Source organism: Dromiciops gliroides, chromosome 6 (genome assembly GCF_019393635.1).
Source record: "Dromiciops gliroides isolate mDroGli1 chromosome 6, mDroGli1.pri, whole genome shotgun sequence".
Taxonomy (NCBI): Eukaryota; Metazoa; Chordata; class Mammalia; order Microbiotheria; family Microbiotheriidae; genus Dromiciops; species Dromiciops gliroides.
Genome location: NC_057866.1, coordinates 102,727,172 through 102,747,498, shown reverse-complemented (window position 1 = coordinate 102,747,498; position 20,327 = coordinate 102,727,172). Strand labels below are relative to the sequence as shown.

General features: G+C 43.0%; 2 protein-coding genes across 3 annotated transcripts in view; one reads left to right on the top strand and one right to left on the bottom strand.

The window, feature by feature from the left end:
• Nucleotides 1-1,065: 1,065 nt before the first annotated feature.
• Nucleotides 1,066-17,943, top strand: MYL5 (myosin light chain 5). The gene is made up of 7 exons (XM_043971238.1): nt 1,066-1,121; nt 3,254-3,361; nt 3,956-4,031; nt 6,906-7,010; nt 7,849-7,927; nt 8,453-8,501; nt 17,836-17,943. Exons 1-7 carry the CDS (start codon nt 1,119-1,121, stop codon nt 17,935-17,937), a joined length of 522 nt encoding a protein of 173 aa, XP_043827173.1. The 5' UTR covers nt 1,066-1,118; the 3' UTR covers nt 17,938-17,943.
• Nucleotides 16,716-20,327, bottom strand: part of SLC49A3 (solute carrier family 49 member 3) — a 60,466-nt gene continuing 56,854 nt past the window's right edge. For both annotated transcript variants that reach the window (XM_043971235.1, XM_043971237.1), the window contains one exon: nt 16,716-19,808. In XM_043971235.1, coding sequence (XP_043827170.1) covers nt 19,651-19,808 — 158 coding nt within the window. In that variant the 3' untranslated portion in view covers nt 16,716-19,650. The remainder of the gene's footprint in view (nt 19,809-20,327) is intronic.

Sequence of the window (20,327 nt, the reverse complement as noted above, 5' to 3'; positions counted from 1 at the left end):
CTCCTTAATAAATGCTTAAAAGTCTAACTCTTGCTAAAGCGTATAATTTATTGGCGACCATTCATTAGATATTTTAGACAGTATAGTTAGCATTTTAGCCCTTAAAATTGGCTCAGCCTACCCATGAGCAATTGTTTAGATCTGACTTTATTTGTGTGAAAAGTGTTTTATAATTCTTAAAACAGGATTTCTTAATGGGAATTTTTTTTTTAATGTTTTGATAACTGTTTCAATAGAACTGGTTTCCCTTGTAAGCCTATGCACTGAATTAATATAAAAGCATTATTCTAAAAGGGGCATCCTTGGCTACAGTACACTGCCAAAGAGGTTCATGTCCTTAAAAAGGCTAAGAATCACTGCTTTTAGGCTCTCCATTGTTTGCATTTTTTGTTGTTCTTCCAAGTTTAGGGGTGGGAAGAGGAAGGGATGGGACAATTAACACAGATCTCAATACTCAGAGACAGCTTCTGAGTCTCTTCTGCCCTAAACAGGAGACTCACTTTATAGCCCCTCATAGCCCCAGATCTCCCTGTCCTGGAATGCTACCCCTCCCTGCTTAAAGTCCCCTTCCCAAATCTCTGGTCTTGCTCTGATATTTCTTCTACTACTCTCTGACCTAACGTACCCCATGCAGAGTTCTCTGCAGGCCTAGGTCTCTTAGCTCAGAAATATATACCTCCAGGTTTCTCTACCCTGAGACAACCCCACTCCATTATCTCCCTGTTCAGGATCTCCTTCTCCCCCCAAACCCTTCTCTCTGTTCAGTTGTACCCTTCCCCCAGATCTTTCAGCCCTTAGACCTTCCCCACCATCTTCCTCTCAGAGTTCCTCCCCATACTCAGATATGCAGCCCTCGCCAGGTTTTCCTGCTTGGATCACACCCTCCTTCCACCCCCACTAAACACACACAACAGTTGTTCAGTCCCTGGGGTCTGTGGGTATCTGCAAGTCTGCCCATGTAGGGAGTGGATCTGAAGTGGAAGCCTGAGCTGTCCCGAGGGACTGTCTAGCAGGAACTTAAGACCCATGGTACCCTCTTCTCATCATAGCAGAGGAGGCCTGCAGGAGGGCAAGAGAGGAAGGCAAAAGCTGCACCAGGAGAGTCTCGACCCAGAGAAATGGTAAGTGTCACAAGGTGCCAGGCCCAAGGATGGTATTCTGTAAGAATCTGTAAGAGGCTCCTGGTTATCACCGATTGTGGAATGTAACCATACCCTCTGTTTATCCCAGTTAGCCCCTCCAGAGAAGGAAAGCTTGAGAGGACTAGTACTAACATCAGCCAGCTCTGAGTTTGGGTCACTGCTGACCGGTCCCATGGAGAATGTGACCTTTGAGATGGTCCTTGGAGGGGGGGAGGGGAGATTTAGAAATTCAGTAGTTAAAGAGAAAGAGGATATTCCTATCACATCAAACACCCCAAGCAAAAAGAAGAATATAGGATATGTGGGGAGGGGGTGTTTGGAAGGAGAGTTGTCCACTTTCACTAAGATGTAGAATTCATGAAAGTGAGTAGTATTAGACAAGGCTAAAAAGGTGAGGTGCCCACAGGTTGTGGGGGCCATTCAACGCTGAGAAGTCTGGCCTTTTTGCTCAGGTGATAGGGAAAAACTGAAGATATTTGAATAGTGACATGACCAGCTTTATGAGTAAGAAAGATTGTTGTGACTTGAGTCTGAAGGAGGGAGAGAGCAAGGGCATAAAGGACCATTAAGAGTCTATTATGGAGGGGGCAGCTAGGTGGCGCAGTGGATAGAGTACCGGCCCTGAAGTCAGGAGTACCCGAGTTCAAATCCGGCCTCAGACACTTAACACTTACTAGCTGTGTGACCCTGGGCAAGTCACTCAAGCCTCATTGCCCTGAAATAAATAAATAAATAAATAAAAAGAGTCTATTATACTGGTCCAGACAGGTGTGAATGAGGGTGTGTAAGAAGGGGTGACCCCTAGGAATATAGGAAAGGAGACAGGGCCAAGATGATCAGTGACAGAATTGAAAGGTCTTGGTATTGGATTCAATAGGAGAAGTGAGGGAGATGGCAATAATTGAAACTATTCTAAGATTATAAAAAGGATGACAATGAATGGGGGCATTGCAGACTGAAAAGTCAAAAGGAGGAGAACCCCATGCTGGTTTTAAGAGGCTGGCAGAACATCTTATTAGAGGTATCCTCTATGTCTAGAGCTCAGGACTGCGGATAAAGATCTGGCAGTTATCTGATGGGATAGGGAGGAGGAGAATTAAAACTGTAGAAAGGAATGAGATTGCCAAGCAAAGGAGTGTAGATAGGGAAGAGGGTCAAGAATATAGCCTCACAGAATATCAGCTTTACGGGGTCAGAAAGGAGGTGAGGAGCCACTGAAGGAGTCTTAGAAGGAAAACTTTGGGAGATGTGAAGAGATTGGTGACTCCCAAGCTGAAAAAGGAAGAAAAATACAGATAGAGGCAGCAGTACTTGGTGTCAGGTGCTGTGGGGAACCTGAAGACGAGACTAAAAGAGTTTGAAAACTGGGTCACCGGTGACCTTAAAGTCAGTAGGGGAGTGGAATGGAAACTCAATTACAAGGGGCTGAAAAGAAAGTTGGGAGTTAAGTGGTGGAGACATTGTCTGTGGCTAACTTTCTAAATAAGTTTAGCAATGAAGGGGAGGAAAATTAGGGGACTTTAGCTCTGTGTTAGGGGTTCTTCACCTTTTTGTGTTGTGGACCACTTGGGTGGCCTGGGGAAGCCCATGGACCCCAACTCAGAATATTATTTTTAAAAGTCATAAAATACATAGGATTACAAAGGAAACTAATTCTATTGCAACACAGTTATCAAAATATAAAAAAAAAATTAATTCACAGATCCCCTGAAATCTATCTATGGACCACAGGGTGTGAACATCATATTCCATGAGTTAGAAGGGTCAAAGAAAGACTTTTGTGATTAGGAAGAATGTAGGCAGAGGGGAAGGAACAGTGATTTGGGAGACATTAAAGGTGTATAAGAAGAAGAGGGTGGCTCCTGGAGCAAGTAACATCTTAAAAGAGGTTAAAACACCTTAAAAGAGGAGGGAAGGGCATTCAGTGTATAGGAAGAATAACTGGTTTGAGTCAGCGAGCCTTGGAATACCTTTTCTTCTTGGACTGGAGAGAAGGAAGGGGGAATTGGTGATGATACTATTCCCTGGACCTCCTAACCTCTGGGGGAAGGAATCGTCAGTGCTCTTCAGGGACTCCTTGGCCACCTCTGAACTATTTCCTCCCATTTTAGGCTAGCAGGAAGACCAAGAAGAAGGAAGGTGGCGCTCTTCGTGCTCAGAGGGCCTCATCCAATGTCTTTTCCAACTTCGAACAGACACAGATTCAGGAATTTAAAGAAGTAAGTCTCTCTCCCATTTCACCTCTCCCCTGTCTCCCTTCCCCTTCCCTGACCTCTGCCTGTCTCAAGTGCTCCTAAGAACTTTTCCTTTCAGGGAAACTCAAGGCACACCTGCCTGTAAATCTGGGAATCCTTTTGTGAACTGGAAAAGCCGATTTCCCTTAGTTTATCAGGTGTGTCGATCCCAATTTTCCTCTTTGGGATCACTTTAAAGTGACACAAGCCTATAGGGAAGGGGCTGGGGTAACACTTGGGTCTATACAGTATTCTTAATAGATAAACACATCCTATTTCCTCTCTGTGAACGTAAGTATGAGGACTGAGTCAGCAAAGGGCTTTAATAGTAAATGCTTGGGGGACAGCTAGGTGGCGCAGTGGATAAAGCACTGGCCCTGGATTCAGGAGGACCTGAGTTCAAATCCAGCCTCAGTCACTTGACATTTACTAGCTGAGTGACCCTGGGCAAGTCACTTAACCCTCATTACCCCCCCCCAAAAAAAAATAATAAACACCTATCCTGAGACCCAGCAAGGGATTTAGCCTCCCCTTCCTCTTCTATTCCTCTCATCCCTGATTTGCCTGGTTTGTTGGCAGGCATTCACACTGATGGACCAGAATAGGGATGGATTTATCGACAAGGAGGACTTGAAGGACACCTACGCCTCCCTAGGTGTGTATTCTCAGAAGGAAAATCCATCCTAAGCTACTTTCAAAAACATATATGAATGATTTCCAAGAATATCTCATTATCATGATGTCACAAAATTAGTAATATTCATAATCCCTCATGTGCACAGCACTCTATAGTTACAAAACCCCTTCCCAGCCATCATTTCAACCCTCCAGTAAAGTTGAACAGAGATTTAGAAATGGGGTAACTAATGGCGCAGCTAGGTGGCACAGTGGGTAGAGTACCGGCCCTGGATTCAGGAGGACCTGAGTTCAGATTCGGCCTCAGACACTTAACACTTACTAGCTGTGTGACCCTGGGCAAGTCACTTAAACCCCATTGACCTGCCAAAAAAAAAAAAAAAAGGAATAGAAATGGGGTAACTAAGAGTTGCAATAGGTCTTCTGAATCAAAGCCAGGGCCTTGTTTCACTGCCATACACCCCTTGCCTTTCTATTCTTTCTGTGTTAAGATAACATAATGGAGTTCTAACATCTAACATCATAACATAAACTACATGTTTGGGGACTAACACTTGCCCTTAGGTTTATGGGTGATGGTGGCTGTGGGGACAAATAAGAATAATTGAGAGGGAGGCAGGGGATAAATTCTGGCCAGATTTAACCAAAGCCTACAGGTAGAGCTCACCAGGGTCCTGGGCGGAGCATACAGTCCAAGGGAGAAAACTCAGGGCTTTGGGCCAAGGTGGAAGAATGAGAGTCTGAATAGGTAAGGAGCTGGAAATGTCCCAGGAGGATGCTGCTGGGGGCAGGCAGCATAAAGAGGAGGATGGCATAGAGGCCATGTCTATCTCTAGGCTCCATGAGAGAGAGAAGGGCTGAAGTGGGCAGAGCCTGGCCATTGAAACAGAGACCAAGAAGGGATTAAGGAACAGGGAGCCTTAGGCAGGCCGCTAGGCTGCCTAAGGAAGTGCAGACCAGCCCAGGTCACAGCTTCCCTGCTCATCAGGGCTGGGATCAGGGCTATAGAGTGGTTGCCACATTTCTAGCCTGGCTGTGAAAGGAGACCCAGTCTTAAAAACAAACAAGCAACAACAACACTGAAAGCAGCTGAGTGAGAGTGGATGGGAGTGGGGAGAGACTTGAGATGATTTTTCCTGCCCTGCTTCTGTCACATGATGTGATTCTGCCCTTGGAAAGGTTCAAAGCACCAAACAAGGGTGAACTGTCATATTTATGATGATCCTTCTCATTACTGTACCTTCATACATCAATGGGTCCATTATCTCATTGATGTGAGCACTCCTCTGGCCTAGATCTCAATCTATTCACATCTCCTCCTCCAGTGTAATTCTTGCCCTGCCCTCTCATAAATCTGCCAGTGGATCCAGCCCCAAGGCCATCCTTGAAGTCTTTTAACATTCTGTGAATACCATTAGAGCACCCAGGCTGTCCATCTGCTAGCCCTTCTTCTCATTGCATGACCAGCCCACTTCCATTCCTGGACATAAATTTCTTTGATAATGTTTTATACATCACTTCTCCTATACAAGCCATCAGTAATAATGCGTTGCAACCCACTCACACCCACTGTGGAGTTCATCATCCTTTGGGGCTCCCATAGTTTGGACTCTTCCTACAGTGTGGCATTTCGTGATTCACAACCACTGGGATTCATCACTGGGAGAATAATAGTATTTAAAAGATGGGCTTTTGTGTCAGGGAGGAGCTCGGGGTCACTAAAAACCGTTTGCCATTTCCCAAATGCACTCCATCCTGTGCTGTTCTGCTTATTCACTTCTATGCTCTACTCATTGCCATTCTGCCCAAGATAACATACTGAGGGGGTGATCATTTACTCAAATACTGGAAGCACCTGTAATATCAGCCTGTGTGATTTAGGATGCCAGACCAAGGAGGTGCGTGGAGTCAAACTGGAAAGGCAGGAAGAATAATGGATGGAGCACAAGACTTAGGAGTTAGCAACCTTGGGCTCCAAGCCTGTCTCTGACACCTACTGCTGAGATGCACGGTCCTGGGCAGGTCTTAATATCTCTCAGGCTCCATTTTCTCATCAGTAAAATGAGGGGCTTAGACTACATGGCAACCTAAGTCACATCTAAATTTATGAACTTAGATGATAAATGACTGCCTAAGGTTACATAGCTAGTGTCAGAAGTGGGGTTTGAACCCAGGCTTTTCCGGCTCCATGCCCAGCAAACTATGTACTGCATCATGCTGCCCTTACTAATTATTTCTAGCATTATGATTAAATGGTGTGGAGGTATGTGAGGTGAGGCTTGGCTATTTAGGAGGATGGGGGAGCAGGGGGTTGGACATAATCTTAGAGGAGTCTAATGCTAGTGACACTTTTCCCCTTATAATTCATGTGCAGGAATGAAACTTCTCTGGCTGTGTGTCTCCAACTCTGCCTTTGTCTCTCTATCCCTGGCTTTGCCCTCTCCCTCTCCCTGCTCCCATCTTTCTTTCCCCCTCTCTCCTTGGTTTCTGTCTCTGGTTTCTTTTGTCCTGGACTCTTCACTCCAACCTCAAACTACTCTCATTTCTTTGTCCTCCTTCCGCCTTCTCCCTCTCTGTCTCTTCCTGCCTATCTCTCTCCTTCCCTAATCCTCTTCTTGTCTTTTTTCTCCCTTTTCTCTCCCCATCCTTCTCTCTTCCTTCTTCTTCCCCTTCTCTCTCTCTCTCTCTTTGTTTCTCCCTCCCTCCTCCTAACCCCCTCCCTATATTCCCTTCTCTGTCCCTTCCTCTTCCCCTCCCTCTCTCTTCCTCCTTTTCTCAATGCACCCCTGGTCCCTTTTCCCCACTCCCCACAACTTGTCATTTTCTCTCCCTCCCTATCCCACCCCACTCCCACTTTCCCGAGCTTTCCTCCTTCCCTGCCTTCCCGATACAGGTAAGACTAATGTTAAAGATGATGAGCTGGATGCCATGCTGAAGGAGGCCTCAGGCCCCATCAACTTCACAATGTTCCTGAACCTGTTTGGAGAGAAGCTGAATGGTGAGTTCACTGAGCTGCAGCTAAGGTAGAGGTCAGACAGCCTGCTGGTCCCAGGCCTTGGGCTCCTGCTAGGCATCTCCCCAGGCTGTGCCCACCAGAAGCCAAGGAAACTCCAGGCACTCCTCCTTTTCCTGGGACAGACCTGTTCATGTCTCATTGCCCAGATGGAATGTGGACCACGTGCCCAGTCCCTGATTTTCCTTAGCTTTCAAAGGCTCAGGTCCCTTCCTCCAGGAAGCCCATACCTGACCACCCAGCCCACTCTGATCAACAGTCAGTGTCAGAACCGTGCTGGCTCACTGGGACCTCCCCTTCTCCACCGACCACCAGCTCTTCCAGGGTCTTTTCTTCTCTTGTTGCTCCAGCCCACGTTCCTGTCTCCCCTTCCTATCTACAGGAGAAATAATATTTCTTTAAGGTTTGCCAAGCAATTCCTTCCCCTGTGAGGGAGTGAGTTATAAACATAGCACCCCCACTTTATAGATGGGGGAACTGAGGCTCAGTGATATTGTGACTTTCCCAGGGTCAAGTTAAAGAGCTGGAATTTGAAAGGAGGTTGCCTCATTCCACATCCAGCACTCCTTCCTCTTTATGAAAGTGGACCCTGGCAGTCAGGATACCAGAGACCTCTAGTCTTGAACTTACTGCCATTCTTCTGTGTGTCTGGGAATAGGCCCTTTCCATTCAGTTTCTTCTTTAAAATAGCTGGCGTCTGGGATCTCTTCTAACTCTGGCAGTCTGACTTGGTCCAGACCTGGACACTCCGGAGGGAAGGGAGGCTCCCTTAGACTCTCTTACAAGGTCTTAGCTAATTTCATCTTCCTGGTTGTTTCTGCAGGGACAGATGCAGAGGAGACAATACTGAATGCCTTCAAGATGCTGGACCCAGACGCCAAAGGGAGCATCAACAAGGATTAGTAAATCTCTTCAATTTGTCTCTAGGATGTGGAGATGCGGGGATGGAGAAATGAGGAATATGGCAGGATGGACTAAGGGACTGTGAAAGGTTCCTGGTCAACGGAAGTGAAAAAAAAAAGTCAGGAGTGAGGGCCAGAGGAAGTAAGGAAGGGACATTGGGCTTTAAGGGTCAGGTCCTTGAGAGTGAGGGTTGACCCTGCTGAGATACAGGGTCAGATCAGAAGGTTGGAGGGAGGCAGTATCTCACTTCATATGGATTCTGAGCGTGTGTGTGTGTGTGTGTGTGTGTGTGTGTGTGTGTGTCTTAATGACACACATAATCTGCTCACCAATTGGAAAGCATACTTTAATACGTAGTTCTGATAGAGACTTGATTTCTTCTGTAAGTCACATAAGCTGTTGAAAAATCCATTCCCTGGAGGCCAGAGTTCCGGGGTAGAATCTGATTGGTCATTGGGATACTGTGGCATTTCTCTTTAAAAGGTCGAAGTAACCAGGACGATTGTCCCTTCTGCTTTTATTAGCATAAGGCGCTTGCTGATGTCCCAGGCTGACAAGATGACTGCAGAAGAGGTTTGTTTGTTTTCTGTCGGTCTTTCTCCTACGCCCCTTCCTACAGTAGGTATGTTACCCCATGAGAGAGAGGAGGAAATCCTGAGGTGCCAGGGCATTTTGGGAACAGACAAGTCTTTTCCTGGAGAGTCTCCTGCCTATGGGGTCTCCTCCAAGACACAGGCTCCTGGGGTGGTATAAGAGAGAAAGGGGAAAGAGTTCTAACAAGGATCAGTCACCCAACTTTAATTCTTGAGTGCCCAGGTAGACTGAAATCATATAGATGACTCAGTAACCTGCTTCATTTCCGGTGTGGCTACTACAAGGTTAGAGGGTTCTGAGTGTGATTGCACAGCCACAGTGGCTTCTGGATCCCTGAAATGCTCCATGAATCTTCCCCTTGGACTTATCACTAAAATAGTTTACAACGCCCTGAGCTTGTACTCCATCCTGGGCACTCAGAGGCTGTCTAGTTGTCCAGGAGTCCAAAGGTAGCACACAATGTTCTCTATGATGAGATCTTGGGGGTGTCACTGATGCCCATGAGCCGTGGTTAATCCCTCCCTCACTAGAGGGAGGCTCATATTGTGTGTCTACAGAGCTAGTCACTGAAAGCCAGGTATGGGGAATGGGAGGAACATGAGAACAACTGATTTTCTTATGTAAACCAAGTTTCTCCCATATGATACTAATGACCAGTTTTTCTTGAGAGCACCTGTACCAGGGGTTTTTGACCGGGGGTCTATGGACTTAAGAGATTCTATAAACTTAGATGAGAAAAAATATTTTCATTTTGACATAATTGACCTTCTTTATAATCCTATGTATTTTATTAATTCAAAAATATGATTCTGAGAAGGGGTCCATAGGGTTCACCAGACTGCCAAAGGAGTCCATGACTCTAATGGCTGTTGTATGGTGGAGATTTACTCTTGGGTACCATAGGATGAAAGCTATAAGTCATGAGTGGAAAATACTCTTGGAGCTCTAATGGGCTCAAGATGTGCTGACAAAGTGACATGATAATTAAAAGGTCTAATTCAATGAGGCCACGGTAATAGAGGCAGAATAACCAGACTGAAAGAAATGATAGTCCCACCAACCTCTGCCCTGGTTAGACTACATTTGGATTATTGTGTTCAATTCTGCATGCTACATTTTAGGAAGGACAATGACAAGTCCCTCCACAAAATTTTCACTAGAAATACTATGGTATGGAGGTAGCCATGAGTTCTCAAAGGCACGGTTCAAGCTCAGGCAGGTTCTAGAGTGCTGGAAAGGCTTCATGTACAAAACTAGCAATGGATGCTGGCTGTCTCCCAAAGGACCAGCCTACCAAAGTATAGTGGGGCTCATCTCAAGCAGACTGGGGGATGAATCCTTTCACTAATACAACCCATGAAACAAATAACATAAATTGGTCCTTCAGGTTTGGGCAGCTCTTCCACTTCTGTCATCATGGTGTCAGAATAGACAAAAAAGGCAGTAGATCTCCTCACTAATTAGAGAGTCATGGAAGGAGCAACATGGACTTTGAATATAAAGTCATTAGTAAAACCTTATAAAGGAGGAAGGTGGAAGATCCTTAGCCATATCTCCTCATAAAACAGCAAGAAGCCATAGAAGGAAAAACAGGTCTAGAGAAAGTTTAGAGTGAGACCCATTTAGATCAGATCATCCCAAGAAATGTATTAATGAAGCTAGAAGTAGGACAACAAACAAACAAAAATTAGAAAAGATCTGCCAATATTTCTATAATGATTGTCCCCCCAAAATCACAGTAGAGCCACTATATCTAGATTCAAACATTTCCATTGGTACAGTGCTGCAGGAGGAATTTGAAATGTCAACAAATCACATAAAGACTGTAAAAGCAACTGGAATAAACCAGGTATAAACAGCTGAGGGCTATGCTGGAGGCCACATCATTTTGAGGGCACAAGAGAACAAGTCTCAAGATAACCAATGGAAGCAAAAATACCAAAGAACTAGGGGGAAATCATGAATAGTATTACTACAGAAAAATGTCAATCAAGAGAAAATCAATGTCTATTGATCTATATCCCTACTTTCTCATCTATAAAAAAGTATGAAAGGAATCTACGTAAATAGGAAGGATATATTTGATGAAAATAGAAGGAAAAAGGGAGGCTTTTGTAAATTATATTCTATAGTAGGCTGCATTTTAACAGTCCCAAAATTTGCTTTAAGAAGTTAAAAAGATAAGATCACACTGTACTTATTTTTTCTTGATTACAGATTTTTTTTTTTAATTTGGAAGAACAAATTGTAAAGGCTTTCCTCCAACTGGGAATTTTCTTTGCCTATGTTAAGGTCATACTAAATATCTTGGGAGAAATAACAAAACTTTGCTTGATTATCTTCTGATTATTTGAACAAATGGGGTATTAAAGAGAGGAATATTGGTTCACTAAAGATGTTTGCAATTGTCATGGAAGATGTCCAGGACAGAATCTAAATGGAAGAAGATAGAGATAGTGAGATCTTCTGGTGAGTCTCATTTATAGATGACCTTGTACTTATAAAATCAAATCTCAGAATGAGTCAGAGATTCATAAATAAGTTTCAAAAAAACAAGTGGACGAAGAATGCCTATTGTTCAGGTTATCAAAATTCCATCATATGTGAATTACGTGATTTTCCAAATATTAATACTTAAGTTTAAAAGTTTATATATAATTCATCTTTTAAATTTCTTAAAAATTAGTTTTAGGAATTTAGCTTAATAGCTGGTCCTTCACTGAAGACATCTAGTGGATAGTGGAGAGCTGGGTCTAGTGTCAGGAAGACCTGAGTTCAAATCCAGCCTTGGACATTTACCAGATTGTGACCTTGGGCAAGTCACTTGACTTCTGTCTGCCCCAGTTTCGTCAGCTATAAAATGGAGAGAATAATAGCATCTACCTTCCAGGGTTGTGAGAATTAAATGAGATATTTGTAGAGCATTTGGTAGAGTCTGGCACATAGTATGACACTTAAGAAATACTTATTTCCTTCCTTCAGTACATATACTTTGGACATATGCAATGTAGATGGTGGCACAATGGATAGAGCACTGGACCTAGAGCCAGGAAGACCTGAATTCAAATCTGGCCTTAGATCCTTACTATCTGTATGACTGTGGGCATGTCTTTTAACTTCTTGTCCTCAGTTTCTTCATCAGTAAAATAGGGATAAGAATGGCATCTACTTCCCAGGGTTATTTTGAGGACAAAGTAAGATAATAATTATAAAGTGCTTAGCACAGTACCTGGCATATGATATTACGTAGTTTAGGCTGTGTGATTCTTATTGTTGATGCCCTTCCACAAATCCTTCATAAAGAATCCACCCACTACCCCCTCACCAAGTCCCTGGTGACCATGGGCTCTTTTAATATCATTGGGATATTAGTGTAGCACACAAGTTGTCTCTTTATTGTCTTTCCCCTTACCTCCTTTCCCCTTCCTCCCCCATTCATATGCTATGTGACTACCCTATGAGAGGTCATATATGTCCTTGGGAAGGTCTTTTATACCACTTTTTATGTACAAGTTATTGGTAATATGTTTTAGCCTACTTATACCCACCAACGCTCTTTCCATCACCTGTAGGACTACTTGTCATTTTGATTCTTCTGAGATCATGGTGTTCTGTAATTCACAGACATGTAACATTACCAGGAAAATGTTGGTTTTATAAAATGGGTCTTTGTGGTAGCAAGAAGTCTGGTATCACTAAAGGTTCTGTTCAGCTTCCCAAATGCAATTCATATATACTGTCCTATTCAATTCTGGGCCCAGCTTATTATCCATATATAGTGACAGAGACAGGTAGGTAGGTAGGTAGGTAGGTAGGTAGGTAGATAGATAGATAGATAGATAGATAGATAGATAGATAGATAGATAGATAGATAGATAGATAGATAGATAGAGATGGATAGATGGATATAGGAATAGGTATATGGGTAGATGGTAGGGAGAGAGAGAGAGAGAGAGAGATTCAATGGGCTGTGCCTTCAGCTCCATGTTACTCTGGGTAAAAATAGGCTTTCCATAAGTTTTGCTATTCTCACAAAGACAATTCAGCTAATTTCTTTCACATTGCCATGGATTTCACTAAAGAAAATTTGTAATGTTTCAGGGGTGTTGTCAATTAGTTTGATAACATCCGAGAACGGGTACACTTGTACAATAAATATTAACACTACTACCTCCCTATTTTTCACCTCCATTCAATGTGAACAATCAGTGAGTTTTTCTGTCAATCAACAAGCAGTTATCATATGCCTACTATGTGCCAGAAATTATGCTAGGAACAAAGGGATCCAAGTTTCATGTCAGAGTTTTGTGCAATTTTAACATACCCAAGGGAGGTGACAATTTAAGGTTGCATTTTGTTTTACTAAGTAAAATACTTTAAAAAAAATCATCAGATCACACAATAGGATCTTTTATTATGTATACCTCTCAATCAGTTTTGTGATTGTACAAATGGGTTCTTCGATAGAAAATCATATCTGAAACATGAGCCCTTCTGTGGTTTTCAAGGATAGCCTCAGTACATGCATATACTCTCTCATAAAGATTTCATAGAGATGAGAACATAGGAATATGAGTTAAAAGTTCCTACTATTTTAAGTCACTTTTTAAAAGTAATATTGTCTGATTTTTTCCATTCTTTTGGAATCTTCCCCCTCTCTGAAATATCTTGAAGACCAATCCCTGAATGCCTTTAAAATTCAATTGAATTTCCTTAGGATTATTTGTTCCTCCCAATCTTCTAAGTTGTCTTTGGCTGGAAAATTATTTCACCCTGTCCTTTTGTGGGTTCTGTTGCTCCAGGAATTGTCTTATATCATTATTTGAAGATATTTGGAGGGGTCTTGGGGAGAGCTCAGGCAAGTCACTGCCTTTCCTCTGCCATCTTGGCTCTACCAATAATAATATATATATATATATATATATAAAATCCCCCTTAGGATTATCAGGTGCCTGGTAGAAGAAAACCACTGGTGCTACTGTTTACATAGGAAGATTCCCTCTAGTTCTTTCATTGGCCACAGGGACAACCAAGCAGAAAAGCAATTGATTGCACTTGCCCATTGTATATTTAGGGTGATGGCAAAAAAATGGTAACCTAGAACCAACTTAGGTGTGAAACATGCTTGATCACGGTAGGTAGGAGTGGTTGTGATGAGCTTTCAGTGTGGGAGGGTAAGGAGCTGTATGTTTCTATGTTTTGCCAGTAAGTGAAGGGGCTGAAAGTCATGATGGGGGCTAGCATTTATTTTGAGTTTCCTTTTCCAGTATGGACACTGTCATGCCTATATGGAGAGATGCATCCATGGAGATCTTTGTCTCACTTAGGGTTGTGGTTTTGTTGCTAGTTATTTCCATGTATCACATACCAGTATGGAGTGAGCAGTGAAATTTGTAAAAATCAGAATCGATCTAATAATATTTATCTGAATCTTGCTGTAACTGAATTGCTTTCTCTCTCTCTCTTCCTTGAAAAAGTTCTGGCAGGGGTTGGGGAGGGAGGCAGTATTCTAAGCAATCCACGTGCATATACCAGGCACACAGTAAGCACTTAATAAATGCTTTTTGACTAATTGATCTAAGAAGGGGGTTCAGTTGTTGAGGAAACCAGACAGCTATAGAAACACTGGCAGATTTGTTGTCCTTCTGGTTTCACTTCCAGATGTTCTCATGATGATGTGGCTTGGCTAGCTCCCCTTCCAAGTTTTGTGCAGGCTCTTTTTCCTGCTCAACCGCTTTTCATTGTTTTGTGTGGCAATTCTGCTCACAATCTTTAATCATCCCCCTCCCCAGTGTTTTGCAAATTATATATTTGAAACTGATGCTGCCCTAGGCTTCTCTGTATCTCCACTTGGCAAAGAAGACAAGGGTTTTCTAGGCACTTTCTGCCTCATTTTATTTTTACATTAGTTAAGCTTCTTTAAGAAAAGTCAGTAATCAAAGTCAATGTATTTTTTCTCCACTTTCCATTTTTTGGAGTAAACAGCTTCTTTAAATGGGTCAAGTTAAGGCAGCTGATAACTATCTTTTTCTCATCTTTACTCTTTAAAAAATATGGTCTCTGGGGCACCTAGGTGGCGCAGTAGATAAAGCACCAGCCCTGGATTCAGGAGTACCTGAGTTCAAATCCGGCCTCAGACACTTGACACTTACTAGCTGTGTGACGTTGGGCAAGTCACTTAACCCCCATTGCCCCACAAAAACAAAAATAAAAAAGGTCTTTTCTCTTGATCTAATCAATGAACTAAATACACATAGCTAGCTTGTTCTGAAAATGCACACCACACTAATAAGAAGTCTTTATAGTAAATTCCACTTTTGCTCATGTTGTTTAGTGTTTGTTTGACTGGTTAAACACCTTCTTAGTCTTATCTTAAAGAAAGTATTAAGGATAAAATGAGGCTTCTGAATAATCTATAAGCCTTTGGTGTACTTCATTTCTTGACTTTGAATCATATTTTAAAATATATTTCATCATCTTCCAACTCTTCACCATTTTTCTCCCATGTCCATTTTTGTACTGAAGTCACTAAGTATCAAGTAATATCCTGACTTGGAGAATTTTAATAAGTTCTTCATGGCATTTCTCTATTTTATCCTCTGCAATGGGTTTTTGCACATAAATTCCAATGATCTTTTAAGTGGTTCATTTAATAATGCTCATCATAGATAATGCAAGGAAGATGACCAAGAGTCCCATGAAATTATGGTTTTTTTCTTGGCTAAGGGCACATAGTCAAACTAGACTAACTCATATTTGCTTTTCCTAGGAGTTTCTGTGACCCTTCTTTCCACTTAGCTGCAATTTGCTTTTTGTCTTATTTTATTTAGAATATTATTTTTTCCCAAATTACATATAAAAACAATTTTTAACATCAATTTTTAGAACTTTGTGTTCCAAATTCTCTTCTTCCCTCCCTCCCTTTCTAATCCCCACTTAAGATTGCAAGCAATTCAATATAAGTTTTACGTGTATAGTCAGCTGCAATTTGTTTATGTCTTTTGGTTTCTTTTATGTGAGAATGTGATCATGGATATGGTTCAGTTTTTCCAATTGCATATTTATTCATTAGTCATTAAAGAATTCATATTCAAAATACAAAGTTAAACTATTCAAAGACAAGTCTAAAATGGTTATTTTTAGCATCTGCTCCTCCCTTTCCCACAAATACACTGACAGAAACAGGAAGCTGCACAGGACCGACAGCCATTTTCTATTTTTATCTGTTTCATGTATCACCATGGTCAACAAAACTGCTGATCGTGTAGGCAACCTTTTGGTGATGAGCCCTTAAAAATTTAGCTAACGTCTTTGGATATCAAACACAGCCTATCTCCAGGTCTTTACTCAGACTCTTTCTGGCTTGGTCTCAGCCTTCTCAAGAGGTTATATTGTGTTGACATGGCCTCTGAAATACTGGGATGACCTCTGTTAAACAGTGAGGCATCAAAGGGAAAAAAACAAGCAAACCAGTGAGGCATCAAAGAATGACTTTGGTGGAGGATATGTGGAAGAGGGACTAAGACTTCTTCTTGGCCCTAGAGAAGAGAACTAGACAAAGAGGTAAGAAGCTGCAGAGACAGATTTTTGACTTGCTATAAGGGGGAACTTACTAAGAGTCATGTGCTATCCCAACGTGAAATGAGCAACCTTGGTAGTGACTTCCCTGTTACTGGCGGTGTTTAAGCAGAGGCTGTGGCCATTCATCAGGGATGTCGCTAGGATTCACATAGGATTTGGACTGGATGGCCTCTGAAATTACAACCAACCCTCAAATTCTCTGATTTACCCTAAAATTTCAATTGCTGAATCTCCCAATATAACACAGACCTCTGCTTTGGTACCATAGCCCTTTGCTAGTTCCCAGTGAATGGATTTAGGGTTTGGGGATTGGTTCCTTTGCTGTGCCACTTGGGGGCTTTGCCTTTTTTTTCAACTTTTCCCCTTGAACACAAGCTTTGTTGCCTCCAAAGTTCCCTCTGTTCCCCCATCTTCTTCTTTCATTTCCATCATACTTAGACAAAACACATTTAACATTTCAAGCTATTTTATACAAACACATTCAACCTCTTCAGCTTTCTTGGAAAACCCTTCACATTTATAATAACTAATATCACTAAAATACATAAACAGCATCTCTTTATTAAAAATAACCAGAGATTATTATTATTAATATTATTATTTATTGGGGGATCTAGAATCTAGAAATTTATTTGCCTCTATTCATAGAATGTCCAAAGAGGGGAAAAATTTCCATGGCATGAAAATCATGTGGAGAATTGCTATTTTCAGAAAGTGAAACTTTAGTGGAACCTGGTTGTAAAATAATCCAGAGTATGACCCTGAGTTTATTCTTCTATCCATCTGTGTGAGAAATGTTTGCTGTGTGAACTATAGTGCACAGGGCAATATTATTTGGAAGAGGAATGTTTTTAAGGACTTAAGAAGATCCCGTTTCCTTACATACAACTGAGGCAAAGATGCAGTTTAATTAGAAAGAGCCTCAGAGAACCTGAGCAAACTAACATTTTGCTAAGACAGGTTTAGCCCAGCCCCACGATCTCCACTCCCCCAGTTCAGGGGCTGTCCCTGGTGGGGACATAGCATGGCTAGGCCTCTAATTCTATTGTCCTTATAGATGATAATCTACCCCAAATACTCAATCCTCTCCTTTATTAATCTGCTGTGATGTTGCTATTCAAGGGCTCATCTAAACTCTTCTTGAACCTGCTTCTATTCTAAGCCTGTTACTAGCTCAGAGAATAGCAATTACTTGCCAGCCTGCTGGATACTGACATCAGAAAGAGCTGGGTTCAAGGCCTGCCTCAGGCCTTGGGAGCCTCTCAGTGCTCCAGGGCTGCATCTGTGGAGTGAATGTCTACACTAGCAATTCCCTAGACTGATGAAATCGTAGGCTTTCACCAAACAGACTGTGAACAAAGCCTATACCTGCACATTCAGGCTGGTGATTATCAACCACCAGCGTTCCCTTTTCTCCCATCAGTCCTAGTGAGCCTACAAATGAAGAGAGTGAAACCGCTTTGGAAAATTCTTCCCTTAGGTTTCCTTTATCCCAAGAGGCCCATGCAATGGAGGCGGTACCCTCTGCCTCACTGTGGCCTTCTCCTGTGTCATCCCCAGCACACTCCCATGGACCTCTGCTCTCTCTAACATGCCAGCATCAGGTCTACCTTGACCCTGACATGCTACAGTCTGAGCTACCCCAGCTAGTCCTCCCACGCCATCGCAGGAAGTGACGTGACCCTGTTCGTTAGCATGTCCTGACATGATTTCGTTTCTAAACCTCCCACAGGTTGACCAAATATTCCAGTTTGCTTCCATTGATGCAGCTGGAAACCTGGACTATAAAGCTTTGAGCTACATCATCACCCATGGAGAGGAGAAGGAAGAATAACAAGGCCTGAGACTCGGGGGTAAACACTGTCCATTTAATAAAGGTTATTCAGCAAACAGTCCTGACCTGGCTGCCCATACCTGGCCCCAGAATAAGCTCTGTCAGTTCTGAGCTAGGAGAGGCCTAGTTTTGAAAGACATCCAGTCTCCTACCCTGCCCTGGGGCCCACATCTGTGGAATTGGGGAGAGGGCCACTCTTGAACTGACCCAAAAATCTTGTCCTGGGGGGGTCAGTAACTCTCAACTGAGCTTTGTCCTTAGGGACAGGAATATAGAAGCCTAGAAAAACCCTCCTAATCTGGAGCAGAGGACCATAGTTTTATAGATTTTTAGAGCTGGAAGGCACATTAGAGATCCTCTAATATAACCCTCTCATTTTACAGATGAGGAAACTGAGGCAAACAGGGTTAAGTGACTTGCCCAGGGTCACACAGCTAGTAAGTGTGAAGGAGTCTTCCTGACTCCAGGTCCGGTGCTCTACCACTGTGTCACTTAGCTGCCCCATTCTTTCCATACCACCCCATAACAAGGGGTGCTCCAGTTCTATTGAGGCATCTGGGTGGCACAGTAGATAGGGCTCTGGACTTGGGGTCAAAGGAGGATAATAATAGCACCTACCTTGCAAGATTTCTGTAAGGATCAAATGAGAAAATATTTGGACAAGTTAGCCCAGTATCTGGCATGTTCACTCCCTTTCCTCCTTCCTATTGTCCTTTGCACAGGATGAAGGACATACCCTCACATACTGGGACTTATCTAAAACTTAAGGGATCCTGGTCACTAAACAAGGTCTGGTCAAAAATCCATCAGCCTTCCAGGACAGGACCTTGGCCTAGACCATGGCTGGGATCCTCACTTGGAAGAGGCTTGCTATGTTCCTCAGGCTGGGATGAATCTGGTGAAGAGCATTTCCTTGCTAGGACCTTGAGACAGGACGATCTCACCACCAGGGCTGTTTCGGTCTGCGGGCACAGTAGCTTAGAAGCTTTGTCCCAAATCCCTGACCATGGCCTCATTCCGTCTACAGTCTGTTCCTTCTCAAACTCTGGCATGGAGCTTCTTCCAAGAGTTTAGAATTTTTCTAGTTCCTGGAATGACATTTTTCTTCAGGGCCTGGGGTGAAGACTCTTCTTAGTACATGTAATGAACTAACACTCACTCACACACTCTCTCCCTCTCTCTTTCTTCACTCCCTCTCTCTCTCTTCTCTTTTCTCTCTCCCTTCTCTTCTCTCTGTCTCCCATATGAGGAAATCCTTCCCTCAATGCTAAATTGATGGATCTTTTCAGTTCTTAGCATGGATTCTCTCCTGCTGCCCACTATAAAGTCTCTCCTAGGTGTATGGACTGAACTCTCTCTCCAATGCTTAGTGTAATGTCTTTCCTTAGTAAAAAAAAGTTTGCCCTCAATGCTGATATGAGGTCTTTCCTTAAGTGCCCAGCCTAGAGGGCCTCCCTACTGCCTTCTGTATAGATACCATTCCCTAAAAGCTGCTTGGGTCCTACCCTTACCAATGCCTCTCCAGCTTAGCACTTGCCTTGTGAGAGAATACCAGTGGGATAGGAAGAAAGAAGAGATCAAAAAAACAGTTTTCAGAAAATGTTTTCTGCCAAAAATTTCTTCAAAGTTGTTTTTGAGAAACACATTTTCAAACTAGAAATCTAATACAAGTGTTGAGAAGTGGTAGGAAGCTAAGACTGTAGAATGTCTGGGTCACTGAGCCGAAGCCCCATCTTCCTCGTCCTTTCCTGCCCCATGGGGCCTGTAGGGAGTGTTGGCTTCTGCCTGAAGCCGCTTATATGGTGTGTGGAAGAAAATAACGAAGATGCAGCTGAAGATACAGAATAGCCCAGCCAGCAACAACATGGAGTCTGAAACCCAAGACAAGAAAGATAAATCAGGACACATGAATCTACCCTGGATTACGGCATCCAGCATCAGAAGAAATGGACATGTGAAGCCCTGGCCTAGATCGCCCCCTCCCATCTGAACCCACTCTTCTCCATGAGACACATAGTCATAAGCCAACTTAGCTCAGCTGATGGTTAGAAGTCATCATCCTCATATGGGCCAAGGAAGCTTTTCCTTATGACCTAGGCCCACAGTGAGCCCTTTCTACAGTCCCACCCTTGACCTCAATCCCAAACTGTCCCCTGATCAAGGCCGTGCTGTGAGTCTTGGCCCAACAATGATCCAAGACTAAGCTATCACTTGGACCCAGATTGAGCCCTAACCCCAAACTGAACCCTGACCTTGTAGTATAACGGAGCCTCAGTCTGGCACCAGATTAAGACCTGTTATCTCCCTACTTTCCCTGAATATTCTAGGGTTCATTCTTTACTCTGCTACTGCTGTTGCCCCATCTGGTGTTTCTGCTACATGAATCTGGG